This window comes from Mandrillus leucophaeus, unplaced genomic scaffold (assembly GCF_000951045.1).
Source record: "Mandrillus leucophaeus isolate KB7577 unplaced genomic scaffold, Mleu.le_1.0 Scaffold42, whole genome shotgun sequence".
Classification (NCBI taxonomy): Eukaryota; Metazoa; Chordata; class Mammalia; order Primates; family Cercopithecidae; genus Mandrillus; species Mandrillus leucophaeus.
Window position 1 is genome coordinate 1,332,803 of NW_012104476.1, and position 14,450 is coordinate 1,347,252.

Below are 14,450 nucleotides of genomic sequence, written 5' to 3' on the forward strand. Positions count from 1 at the left end.
GGGCCCTAGCGTGACTCTGCCCGCTCCTGGGGTCGCGCTTCCCCCGCGCGGAGGTCGGGATCCCGGCCCCACGCGGTTCCAAGGGAAGCGAAAGAAGATCTGGGCTCGGGTTCGGCAGCAGGAGAAAGAACTCGCGCTTAAGTTTTCAGGAGGTTTCTGTTCTCTTGTTCGAAAGCCCCCCTTCCCGCCTGTAAGGGTGCGGAGGGCGGCCCCCGGGGTCTGCGTCCGAAGTGGGTGAGGGTGGACCTGGAGCCCGAACCGCTGGGTCCCACCCTGTCTGCACGCACGGCTTTTATAAGTTTTCCTCATTCTTCGCGTTCCCGCCTCCAATCTGTTTCACTTACTTAACTTTCCTTTAAACGCCAACGACGGCTTCTAGCAATATTTTTTTACATCCAAAAAAAAAAAAAAAAAAAAAGTATTCCCCCTCCTCTTAAATAAAAAGCAGCCAAAAGAGAGCTTTGGTTTTCTGTCAGTTTTAGATTCAACCACTTCATGCCCCTACCCTCCAAAACCGAGCGAGGGGGTGAAAGGAAGTGAGTAAAATCTTCAAGTCTGTAGTGGGTAGAGGTGCCCCCGTGTTAGACAGAAGGAAGAGCTCAATTCGTCGGTTCATTCTGGGCTCGCCGCTTTTTCATTTGAATAATAATTTTTAAAAAAAGCCAGGAAAATGGTCCAAGTAATAGAAGGAAATGCAGACTATTTTCTGAAAGCAACGAAAATAATGAACATCCCCAAGATTAAGACCCAAGGAACCAAATCATTTGTACAAATGCCCTAAAACCCTAAGTAGAAGGAAAGTTCATTGAGGAAAAGGAAAGGATACTCGTGTCGTTTCCCCTGAAGATTTTGGCTAAGAAGCTCTCTTGTGACTTATTAGGACAGTGGTCGGCCATAGTTGTAACCACCTGGATAGGAGAGAGAAGGGATCCAGAATGTTTTCACGATCAACCAGAGCCCCATTGCAGTGGTCATCTTTTGAGTATTTTTCTGTGTAGGCCTTTCTGAGACACCCCGTTTCCCAGTTGCAAGAGGCATGGTGTCCAGCCTTGTGACTTGTATCAGCCAAGTAAGGGCTCAGAAAGCTTTTAGTCGAAGATACACTCCTAAGCCTCTCTGAATATCCGGTCAGACTTACTTCCTTAATAACTTACTGGTCGGCGTCATAATAATGACATCCTTAAGTTTGGTTCAGACATTAGGATCACTTAAGTGTCTCTTTGTGAATCCCATGTGGAGCTGACAAAGGTGGCAGAAGCAAAAGGCCTGTTCACCCACAGCTTCTGTCCTTTTCACTCGAACACACACACACACACACACCAAGTGCAAATAAAAACTTGGTCAGGAACCATTTCCTTTCCCTGTTCATGCTTTTTGCATTCAGAGACAGTAATTTGTTTTTATATTTCTTGGGGCCAATTAGACTCACTTTAATAGGTAATCCCAGAATTTTCAAAGGTTATGTTAGTTTGGTAAAACACTTTAATACACAGACTTTTTTTTTCCCTTATATCAGTTCATTAATTTTGTGAGCCATGAATTTAACATGAATTTACATTCAAAAAGAATTCCAACCCGTTCTAAGAAACACTTTTTCATGAAAGGATGGTAAAATACAGATATCTCGAGTTTTTAGCTGGGAAACTCACATTGCTAGAAATCTCACTGAATATTTCAATATAGCATCATCATGTAATTTTTGGCTTTATAACTCATTATTCTTGATCTAGGTATAACTTGTTTCTCCCCCATTAACTTTTTTTTTTTTGACAGTTTGTTTTTATGTAAAGGTACTGTTACGTATAGTTTAAGATATCAGGAAGGCCCTCTGTATTTTTCATTATTCCTGCAAAATAGGAAAAAATCTATCTAGGGTTTATGGTAAACTGCATGTATAAATGTGTGCACTCAATGTTTGTTTTGCACATACATTCATTTGTGTCAGGATTTGTTAATCATATGAACACCCCCATAAAAGAAATGTTAGAATTAAAGCGAAAAACAGTCTTAATAAAAATATTTTATCTTTCTGTATCACTTGCATTGAGAACTAGAACATGTCCCCCAGATGTACCCAGGAATATTTCATCTTTGTCAGTATTACATGGAAGGACTACATTGAATATCCTCTTTGTCCGTAAAAGCTAGCCCCACAGTCCAAATATGCTGTGCCTCAGAATTCCCACTCCCCCTATTTCCTATATTTCCTTTTCCATAGTTATTCAACATTCTAGGCTTTTGCTTTCTCAAAATATGCATCTCTGTTTATCAGGTGTGAAAGATGAGTGATTTCTCACGAGGGTTATGTAGCAAAATCCACAAATATAGCTTGGCCATTATAACTTTAAATGCAGATATATCCTCACGTTATATAGTGGAGATGCTTAATTTTTAATTTTCAAGTTCTAGAAATACTCAGTGCTTCTGAAACATTACAGCATTTTCCTTCAAAGCAACTTCCATGTTTATTTTCCAGAACATTAGTGTATGATTTAAATTGGCTTTAGTTTTACCGTTTAAACAGGCTTATTTCACCTTCCTCGAGCCACTGTAATAATTAGCAGACATGTTCTCTAGAAACTGGAAAGGAAATAATGCTGGTGGCACGCATAGTGGTCGGATTTTTGGGCAGGCCGGCTTGCGTCTTTTTGAACACCAAGGTCGTCTGGTTACTGGAAGGGACAGGGATCTTGGAGTCATCAGATGAATCTTTTAAAAAAAATTAATTTCTGGCAGTGTTGGCTCACACTTTTTAGTGAGGAAAAGCTTAGCGTTAAATAATAGGCATTTCTGATTTGTGAAAGAAAATTGAAAAATAGGCATGTCTGCAAATACCACGAAAAGCATACCATTTCCAAAATAATGATCTGTCAACGAAATTGCAAAATCATTATGTGAACGAGCTGAATTGCTTTGTGTACCATCTCATAGAAATATGTTTTGCACAGATAATGTGTCTAATAAGGACACATTTTTAAAATCTGATTTTTCCCCCCAGCAAGTAGCTGCACTGCAGGTCTCTCTCAGGCAGTCAACTAGCACCACCTTATGGATGATTTGAGGACATTGCTGCTTCCCTGCTAGGCTTTCGTAAAATGTAGTAAATTGATTTAAAATAATGGGAATGTTGATGGTGATGACAATGTTAATGACAATAATAATGCGTTTTTTCCCCTTCTTGTTTTTCAGGCATCGGATGCCAGCTCTGAAAAACTCTTCAACACTGTTATTGTAAACAAAGGTAAGACCCATTCATTCTCCTGAGTAATGGCTTGTTTTTATGTTAGTTTCATTGTCATTGCCTAGGAAGAAAGAAGAGCCAGAGTGATCTTTCTCTTTTAATTCTGAAGCTACTGTTGATGTTTTGTGTTTTTGCTTGAGATGGAAGTCTGCATACTTTGTGATGCATTAACAACCAGTTTATTTTAAAAGAATACATTGAGTCCCTATTTAAATAGATTTGACTAATCACTACTACTATGTGACTCTAATATAGAAAACTGTACTAGAGAAGAATAGTTCTCAAAATGCCTGAACTTTATGTTACTTATCAACTACCCAGCAGTAGGAGAAATATAAATAGCTGATGTGTGATGCAGACTCTAGTAATCAGTGGATGTTTAGAATTCACAGTATTATGGTCATAAACCAAGCCTTACTCTGCTGTGGGCTTTCTGTAAAGTTAATAAACGAGCAAGAGGGCAGAATTTAAATACGCACTATCCCATTAATGTCTTCCAAACCACAATCTAGAGTAAGAGACGCTAATGATATAGCAGTACATTAAGGGAAAACTAACCTTAAATCATTGCCAATAGGTTTCCGCGCAGTTTTCATTTGTTAGCAGTATTGTTGGAAATAATGAAATTTAGGGAAGTCTCTAATCACTGGCTCTGAAAGGTGTATAATTTGAAAGGTACAAACCATATAAACTATTTAATCTTCCCCTTTCCACTCTCGAGCCTGATTTAGGGGCTGGCATGATAATTGCTCAGTAAAGATGTGCTTTCTGTACTAATCTCTTTCTGTGTTACATAGACGACACTTGGTAACACTTGAACAGACTTGGGCCTTCACAAAGTGAAATTTGAGACCATTTCAGCCTTCTGTAGTTGCCTTGGCTAGCATTTTTGCTAGCTGGTTAGTAAGACATTTCCAAGTGCAGTTATTTTGAGCTCCCAGATTATTTTAGAATTTGAACCAATTGCAATTTTAAATAGTACATTATGTTTAGAGTTCCCTTGAGGTGTATGTGATTGCTGTTACTCCCAGAATTACTGTCATATTGAATTTTATCTTTTTTTATTGCCTAATGGAGTATTCCGGTTTTATATTTCATCATATTTTTTGATGGACTGAAAGTTTGTATAAATGTGTTATCCATAATGCTAAAAGCCCAATAAAAGAAGATGTGCCATTCATAGCATACAGTGCTCGTGGGTAAAAATGCACCATTGTCTACCACTTGGTGTTTCCTTGTGAGAAAGGAGGGTGATGGGAGAGGGAGATTGGGGTAGAGGGCAGGTCACCAAAGGCAGGGCTTCTTCGTTTCTGCGGCCCCCCAGGACCTCTGCCACTCCCCAGGACCTCTGCCACTCCCCAGGACCTCTGCCACACGTGACTGTGTCTGTCTTCTGCTGATTCGCTACTAAAAGCTTTGGAATGTATTTCCCCTTTCTGGAATCTCGCCCTAAAATAAGAGTCGGCTCCAGGACCTGCACTCTGGCCACCACTGCCCTGAAAGACTCTCTTCAGGGCGGATGAACAGCTCGCCTTTGCCTCTTCCCTCTGGTTCTTTCCCCCCTTTCTTTCCTTTTCCAATCAAACGTTTCCCACATTCTTATTTTTGTTTACTTACAGAGTGTGATTTGTGGCATCTATTTGGTTGTGAATAGCCCTCCCCCTGACAGGGTGCCTTTCTTCTGAGCTGCTTTTCTGGGGGTGATTTAGTTGCCTTGAAAGGATTAAGGTTTCTTTGTGTACACTAAAATCAACATAGGCTTTTTCTAAGCTTTGCTTGGGAAACCATACACAAATAAGCATTTTAGTTGATGGCAGATTATTCCTTTGCCCCTTATTTCCATCAAAATGGCCTTTCTTTTCTCCTCCAGAGTTTCCCCTTAATGCCTTATGCTAATTCCTGTTGGTAACATGAATGACAAGAGACGGAATCAGTGCGAATCCAGGTGGTGCAAAGTAGACTCACTGGTATCCAGCACCCCCTTCCTCCCTGGGGAGAAAGAGATTAAGGGGGGTGCGGAGGGGGAAAGCATCGGGGACAGTTTTGTTAAGGGGATTAGTATTCAGACTGCTAAATATCAGGAAAACAACTTCAAAAAGGGATTCATTGTGTAGTGAGAATGTCAATAATTGCTTCAGGACAGGTGCACAGTCTCGTTATAGGCTTGTGGTTTTGGGTCTGTTTTTACTCCGGGTAGTGGCAGTGTTTACAGGATGGATGGCTGACAAGGCCTTCAAGGAACTGTCAGCTTCATGCACATCAAGTTCAAGTTTTCCTGCAAGGCGGCCTGCGTGCCTGAAAGTCAGGTCTCCTGTCTTTGTCCAGTAACTTTAGCCAAGAGCAATAAAAAACATCGTAAGAAAGGGCAAATTTACACCAGGTAACAAACACAACTGGGGAAATCTTCAAAGCCCCAGCTTATGGGACAATCTAACCGGAGTACAGGGGAGCTGACATGTGTATCCCTCCACCTCCAGATGTTTAAAGTCACACTTCACCTCTCCCTCTCAAGAGGCTGGCAGTATTCTGGCCTCAGAGGAGCGTGGCTTTAAGCTGCTGGTAAGATTATGCTGCTGAGCCTGGTGGCAGGCAGATTTGGTCCATAAAATTTCACTGTGGGAGGGCAGTGCTAATCTCACAAGCTGATTGTGGTGGGGGTTGGGGGGGTGCAGCCTTGATGTTGGGCTGCACAGTGTGGAGATGACGCTCAGGCAGAGGCAACAGGGGCTCGAGGCCCATCAGTCAGCTCGTGAGCTTGAATAAGTCATTTACCATCTTTAGGTCAAGATTTTCAATCATAACAAAACTTATTCCTGGGCCAACATCTCTGGTGGGGATAAAACAATTAATTGGGAAGGGGCAGGAGTTGAAAAAGAGTGGGTACAGTGAGTATATTTTGTATGACTTTTGTTCATTGATTTTATTTTGACTTTCCCTGTGTTGTAGACGCCATCCAGTTTAATAGAGATTTTTGTGTTTAGGTGTTCCGAATGGTCGCTTTCTTCTGACACCTTTTATTCCCTGCTTTAAAACAAGTTAATCAAACAGCACGTGCTTGCATGTACACACAACTTGCCAAGTGAGGCCTTAGCATTTCGAAAGGGGTGTGGCATTGCGCAGGGCTTAGCATTGTAGACACAAAAAACAGTTTAACTTTAATCAAGGTCATGGTTGCCGTATTTAATCTTTATGTGTTTAAATGTTTACAGGATGTTCATGTGAATTTTATGAATCCTTCTGTCTTTGTGACTCAACCATCTGCCAAAGAAAAAATTAATTTTCCCAGTGAGACAGAGGCACAGAGAGAGACTAACTTAGTGTCCCTGTTTAGTTGATTGAAATGCTGTAGGAGCAACAGGACCTGTACCCCAAAATCTGGGGTATTTATTCTAAAAAGGAACTTTCAGTCTATTCAGCATGGCCAGTATTTATTATCCTCTCTTGCCTACTGTAGATCCTTGGTGGTGTCACCAGTTTGGTCTGTAGACAAAAGTGCAGAAAATGAGTTCTTCTTTGCTGCACACAATTATCCTGCCAACATAATGAATCTTTCCTAAAACTCTTGGATTGCTCCAGAGCAGAGCTGCTTGAGGAGGAAAGAAAAGAAGGGAAGCCTGTCTGGGAGGAAAGAGAACACTAGTAGGGTGTCAGGAGTTCTGCGCAGCCCTCAGTTGCTAGGATGCCAGTCCTGGCGTGTGGCCATGGTCTAGGTTAGGGGAAGAGAAAAAGCCCTGAATCGCCGCCTCCTTAGTTCAGAGCCCTCCTTCCCAGGATTCAGCCTGTAACCAAGATAAGTCATAGACAGACGATGACAAGTCAAGTCATAGATAGACGGTGAGAGGGGCACCATGGTGTATTTTACCCCGTGACTTTCTCACCCCTTCTTCTTCCTTCAACTTTGTCTCAAGTTGAAGAACTGGGTCCTCCTGGGGAAAAGCCCCCTGAGTTAGCCATCAGGGAGCTGTGCCCAGCTAAATGGGCATTTCTGAATGACTTGAGGGCGTGGGTTTCCTGCAGCAGGGAATGAGGCACCTCATTCTGCTTCTTTCTACTGTGAGCACCCAGTGTCTCCTGAAATGTGAACAGCAACAGAGCAGCTGCTCACCCTCGTAGGCAGGACCCCACCTCACCTCCATCAGCCTGGGAGATTCTAGTGGACACTCACCAAGAAGAGCACCAGATGCAGCACTCTGGCCAGCTGGAGCCCTCTCTGACCAGGACTGCTTTTCCTCTCCCGGTCTCTACCAGGCCTGTTAGTGGAACACACCCGGCCTCTTCTTGGGGTTGGTTTTGCACTGAGAATTTCCAGGGGAACACAGATGAGGTTGGAGCCTTTAGGTTAGTGGAGCCTTTGGATATTTTTGGCGGTACGGTTCTATCAGCATTATAGAAAGAAGACCTAGCTTAAAAATTGCCTGAAATCTGAGGAGATGAGGTAAGAAACAAGTTACCCAGAGACACTGCTGGCTTAGTAACCAGGTACCTAATTCTTCAATGGCAACCATATGACCTCATTCTTTAGGTTTAGACACAAGGGATTTCCTTGGTTTGGTGACAGAAAGGTAAAAGTCATATTGCCATCAAGGTCACCATTGACTTTTAAGAAAAACCCATTCCTGCTGAGCGTGGTCGCTCACACGTGTAATCCCACAACTTTTGGGAGGCTGAGGCAGGAGGATTGCTTGAGCTCAGGAGTTCAAAACCAGCCTGGGCAATATAGCAAGACCTCATCTCTACTAAAATTCCAAAAATCTAGCTGGGGTTGGTAGCGTGTATTTGTAGTCTCAGCTACTTGTGAGGGTGAGGTGAGAGGATCACTTGAGCCCAGGATGTCAAGGCTGCAGTGAGCCCTGATTGTGCCACTATAGCCGGGGCGACAGTGTGAGACACCATTTCCAAAAAAAAAAAAGAAAGAAAGAAAGGAAAGAAAGCCCTTTCCATGAAATAATTCTGAGCATGAAAATAATGCCGTTGACTGTGGAATAGCTTTCTTAAGAAAAAAATTCGGTTTAGAGTTTAAAATCCCTTTATAATGAACATATGGAGACCATTTTACAATTCCTCCTAGGGTCTCGGGTTTAGTTGTAGGGAGGACATGATGTAAAGTGCATTCCGGATGTGCACAAGAGCAAACTGTGCCAGTTTCAGCCTCTGTAAATTAGTTTTGTTTTTGTCATGCCTTAAATTCCACATAAGGGAAAGTTAGACCATCACTCATTTATTTTTCTCCCTCTGGACCTTCTTTGTACTATTTCAGAGCATTTTCTTGAGTTTTTAGAAGATAGAGATGTCTGGAGAGTTAAGTAGTATTTAAGGGTAATTGGTGCTTCATGCAAGAGACAAAGGAGTTGTGAGTAGTTCAGTCCCTCCTCCTACTCCATACTGCAAATAGCATGCAATCAGCTCCTTTTGTTATGGAAATTGACCTTCCTATAGAAGCAGAGAATTTGTTGTATAGAATCGTCCCTTGAGCCTTCTTGGAAACAGATGCCTTGTACTGTTAGTGTGAAACCACCAGTAACAGTCAAAAAAGATTCCATGTTGCATGAAAGTGTCTCCCAACATTTCCAATAGTTGCTTTTGCCGATCTGATCTTTTGCCGAACTTGAGAATGCATGTGGTGGTGAATCCTGGGATACTGGATCCCATCACTGGAATTGTGAACTGGGTGAAAGATCCCAGGCATTCGAAGTGATCTTGATGATGCCTTTTGGGTGGAACTTTGACAGCTGCCACTTTTCCATCCTGAGTGCCCCTGTGATGGAGGAGGCATAGATTACAGTGTAACCCATTCCATTCTTTTAGTCAGATGTTCAAACATCACTCTGGTTACTTTTGAGCTCAGTGGAAAGCCCTTGACTTAGACTGGGCGATTACTGCTGTCGTTTGAAAGAGTTTTCTCTATCCTTGGCAATATTGACCAAAAAGCTTGAATGTTCATCAGCCTCTCTTCAATCCATTCTTATTTAGTGTTTTGTGTAGTTAATGATGTAGTTAGTATTTGGTTGTCTCAGAAAGTAATACGCATTCATGATAGACAATTGGAAGTGAAAAATATCAGATCGGTTCTGTAGAGTCTAATGACAGTTGAGTGACAAAGGGCTCAGTCACGTGGGCCAACCCCAGACAGGAGGGTTCCTGAATGGAGGAAGCCCGTGGCTAGCCCGTGGCCTCTGGATTATTTCTAGTTTCTGACAACTGCAGAAAAATGTTGTTTTCTCTGAAAATGTATGTTTATTTAACTAGGTTTCTTTTTGCTTCACAATCTGGATTCCATTCAGTCAGTTACCACTCCAATTAACTAACAATTATTTAACATTAACAGTAATTACAGACGCCAGTTAAGCGCCTACAGATGTCAACTGTTAGCTTTGTACCTAATCACTCAATGAAATGGAGAAAGTTCAACAAACATCAATTAGCCAAGCAATTAGTATGAGTTAGGAAAGAGCATGTTATCATGTGTGAGCTGATTCAATTTATTTTATTTTGGCAGTAAAATACACACAGGCAAGCAGCAATACGTTCCTCAGATAAGATAAAACTCTATTGTTTTGCAGCTTACATAAGAATTCTTTCCTTTCCTGTGCATAAGTCAAATACACTCTCGTCTGGAATTTATTTAACAGAATTTGTCTCAATTACTCCGAAAGCTCAGTCTCAGGAAGCACCTTTGGTGAATTATGAATCCAGTGACTGTACCGTATAAGGAAATGGCAGAAAACTTCAGTGGAGAAAATGATTGATTCCCACTCGAGTAATCCACTCCGTGCATTGCGGATTTTTACCAGTTTCTTCCCGAACCTGTGGTGGAACGAGTGCAACAGTGATTTTATTAATTTCATGGTGCCTGAACTTTTACTCAGCTGTCTTTTATTTAGCCTGGAGCTAACATCAAAGTATTTTACCTACTTGCCCAGTCTGTGCTTTTAAAAAGTAGAAACAGCTGTCTATTGAAGATCCATGTCGTGAATTCACCAAGGAGATTCCAGAGTCTCCTGAACTCAGAGGTGCTGTCCCACTCTCTTTTTTCCCCCTCCGCCTCCTCCACCCACAGACTTGACTCCTGCCATTAGTTGAGCTTGCCTGGACTTACTGGAAGAGTGCATTCTGAGGCCTGGTGTGATTCTGTGAAGTGGCCCAGAACGTAGAGATTCATTGTACCTCCAAGATGAAAGTTGGGCATAGGAGCTGGGCCTCTGGTTCTCCTCCTACAAATGATTTCTCATCAACCCTTAAAGCCCTTGGATGGGAGTGGAAGAAGCCAATCCCTCATGGGGTGCTTTGCCAATCCCTCGTGGGGTGCTCTGTCAGGTCTGTGTGCATCTTATGTGCAGAATTTTCCATCCGAACACTCTCAGCGTGAACTGAATGCGAGAGTTGGGAAAAAGTATTTTGCCACTGGTATGGCTTGGGGTGAAGGGCCACCTTGTCCCATGTGCAGTTTCTATTATAAAGCATTTCCTGGTATACACCACCACACCAGTACATGCTGGATCTTGACAGATGTCTTTGCTCTTCTGCATCAAGTCATCAGGTCTCTGTGAGTCTGCTTTGTCACATTTTGCTGCAGTAACAAAATAGCTCAGAGTCCTACAATAACAAGTCTCATGTTAGGTGTCATCTGCCAATCAGCCGCAACTTTCCTTGTCTTTATTCTGGGATCCAGGCCAAAGGAGCAGTCCCCGTCGTGGTTATTCTTCGCATAAAGGGGAAAAGAGCAGAGACAGAAGCAGAGAATGCCTCCACTTGGATATGGGTGTGGCATTTCTAACAATCTCATTGGCCAGAGCAAGTCACATGACCGAGTCTGCCATCAATGGAGTAGAAAGTAAACTCCCACAGGGAGGAGCACTAGAGAAGAGGGATCCCCAGGGATGGGCCTTGGAAGGAAGGGAAAGCAAACACTGCACTGATGATGCTATCTGCTACAGGCCCATTCCAGAAATCGGACAAATCAGGAGCTGTTGCCTCTTACTGTGTTAATGCAAATGGAATGGAGGGTGGCTTACATAGCTCTGATGATGATCTCAGTAAGCTTTTCTGTTAGAGACCTGGTAGCCTAATAGCCATTTGGTAGGAGTTTATATTAAGTTAGAACTGATAAGTTGTCAAGAAATTAATTGCTTTCTTATTGTTTACCTGGGTTAACTTATTGCTGGCTTTGAGGGACTTTTGGAGAAGTTGCCCCAGAGTGCAGAAATGACTTCAATGATTTGCAAAGAATAATTGTTGGACCGGCCAACTGTTTAGACTCTGCATAATTAACCCGAGGAAGCATGATGGCTATAAAACTTTACTGCAAAATAGTATGCGTTGTCATGGTTACTTTGAACATGGGCTTTGGATTTAATATTCTCACAGACCTGCTTTGAATCCCACTGCTTTGAAGACACTTACTAGCTGTGGAACTTTGGGCTACTTAAAACACCTTAGAACCAATTTTTCCTTCTGTAAAATGGGATTGGAGCTCTTGTGAGGATGAAATGAGGCAATGTATAGAAAGTGCTTAGCCTACCTAGTACCATATTTTGATCTAATTATACAGTGGGCTAAGTATTTTACATACATTCTATCCCCTAATCTTCATAGCAGCTCTTATTTAGAAAAGAATTTAGAAATAGCATCTCCATTTTATAGGCAGGGAAACTGAAGTTAGTTATGAATAGCTAGCATTTATTGAGGACTTTCCTTTTTGCTAGGTATTGTTCACTTTATACATAATTCACTCATTTTTTACATGAGTAAACTGAGGCTAAGAAATTAGGCAACTTGTCCAAGGTCACGCAGCTAGTAAGTGGTGGAGCTCGGTTCAGCTGACTCCCAGACATGTGCTCATACTGTGCTAGGCTCTGGGCATATGGCAGAGAATAGAAAGGAGGAGGATCTCTGTCCTTCCTGAGGGAGACACGCAACAGGATGGTAAAGATTCGGATTGAGGGAAACTGGGTTCTATGGGAGGACACTGGCAGGAACCCCCAACAAGGACTTCCCTAGGGCTTTTCCTCCCATGCCTTCCCAAAGTATTTCATCTTCTCATAAAACATAAGGTCCTGGAGGTTCTCATTCAGGACTTCTCCAGGATGTCAACCATTATCCCATCACCTGTGGCCAAAGTCGCCATAGTTACTGCAGCGCAGCAGGGCTCAGCTTAAGGCATCTCCAGTTTCCTCTCTCTTCTATACCCATTCTTGTGCCTTTGCGTGAACTGATCTTTACTTTTCAGCCAGATTTTATTAGAAATGATTTAGGAATTTCAAGCAGGGGCATTTCCTAGCAACCGATGACATAAGCACAAGGCCCAAATCTGTGCTGGGGAGGATGCTGTTAACAGGGAATGGCGTTCTGTGGGCTCCGATCTGCGTCTCTGACCCTCGTAAACCTTGTCTTCTAAAGAAGGAGGCTGAGAGCACATCATTGCTTTTCTAAGAGTCCTTTTGAAGAGGGAAATGTCTCAAGTGTGCCCGTTAATAGACTGATGTGGGAGGCAGTTATATTTGGATGCCTTTAAAAGCCACTTGGAAAACATTTTCCCCCTCTTATCTATCACCTTTCACATCTCTCAGCAGAGTAACACTAAAACCTAATTTTAGCCAAGATTACATCATTTTCTCATTCTCTCTTTATAGCAGGGAAAGGTTTTTCTGTAGTAAAGCTCCTCTCCCCGAAAACCCAGCTCTCCACAGGACCTCTTGGGCTTCTGTGAAGGCGTCTTTATCCATAAAGTTTAGTTTGACAAGGAGTCTTCTTCTGAAAGCAGATTGGTCAGCTGTTAAATAAATGACATCAGTGGTGATTCCATTTATTCCTTCAATTGGCTTAAGGTGGAAGCCATATTGAAACTAATTCTTTTCATTCACATGTTATTGAGCCCCAACTGTGGAACAGGCTCTAGAGGTAACGACACTGAATAACAGATGACACGCATCTGACTGGAAGAGTATAACAGTTTAAATGCATTTTGAAGTGTAAAAGTAGACTTTTCAAGTGGTATAATAGCAAAGTCACTAATTAAAAATAAATAAATAAATAACCTTAAGACTTTCTTAGGTGGAAAAGCTGATCTGAGGTGAGCCCTGAAGGGTCAGCAGACCAAAAATAGACCAGCCCTCAAACTGCAGAATTATGTCTCCCATTTAGAGAGCTCCAGAATCTGCCAGCTTGTACTCGTCATTAGACTAAAACCTGCCCCTTCGAGTTTTCCGTTTTAAAAATTGATGCTATTATCAAATGAGTTAATTAAGCTATTGCAAAGGTTTTAGGCAGTGCCATAAAGATCTGTACGTCACCTGTCAATAGAGTCCACTTTTTAAATGTTTCTTCAGTTAGATTTTGTTTAAATCCTTTTTTTTTTTTTTTTTTTTTTGAGACCGAGTCTCTCCTTGTTGCCCAGGCTGGAGTGCAATGGCTCACTGCAACCTCCGCCTCCCCTCAAGCGTTTCTCCTGCCTCAGCCTCCCGAGTAGCTGAGATTACAGGTGCCTGCCACCACGCCTGGCTAATTTTTTGTAATTTTAGTAGAGATGGGGTTTCACTGTGTTAACCAGGCTGGTCTTGAACTCCTGACCTCGTGATCTGCTCGCCTCGGCCTCCCAAAGCGCTGGGATTACAGGCGTGAGCCACCGCGCCCACCCTTGTTTAAATTCTTACCAGGTTGGCCTACCGCAAGGAGGTGGCAGGAGGGAAGCCCCATGCTCAAGCCTGAGCAAGACTATTTGTAAAGTTGAGCAGATCACTCCATTTGACTTGCTTTTCTCATGGGTATCATGAGAAGCTAGGGGGTGGCCTCCAAGACTCCTTGTGAATCTAAAGACCAAAGTTTGTGTTAGAAGTATTCTAGGGCCAGCCAGCACGGTGGCTCACGCCTGTAATCCCAGCACTTTGGGAGGCCGAGGCGGGTGAATCACTTGAGGTCAGGAGTTGGAGACCAGCCTGGCCAATATGGCGAAACCCCGTCTCTACTAAAAGTACAAAAGTGAGGTGGGCATGGTGGCACACGCCTGTAATCCCAGATGCTCGCGAGACTGAGGCACGCGAATGGCTTGAGCCCAGAAGGTGGAGGTTGCAGTGAGTGGAGATAGCGCTACCACACTCCAGCCTGGGCAACAGAGCAAAATTCTGTCTGGAAAAATATTTACATGTATCTTTTAGGGCCTCTCAGAACCTGGCGCTTCTGCAGAGGGCACACATTTTCCCTGCTAACTGTGAGT

At 42.8% G+C, this 14,450-nt stretch overlaps 1 protein-coding gene across 1 annotated transcript in view; it reads left to right on the top strand.

The window, feature by feature from the left end:
• The window catches only part of AUTS2 (autism susceptibility candidate 2), a gene marked incomplete at its 5' end in the record, with an annotated part of 1,256,093 nt that overhangs the window by 1,143,873 nt on the left and 97,770 nt on the right, over positions 1-14,450 (top strand). The window contains one exon of the mRNA XM_011992898.1: positions 3,190-3,241. Coding sequence (XP_011848288.1) covers positions 3,190-3,241 — 52 coding nt within the window. The remainder of the gene's footprint in view (positions 1-3,189; positions 3,242-14,450) is intronic.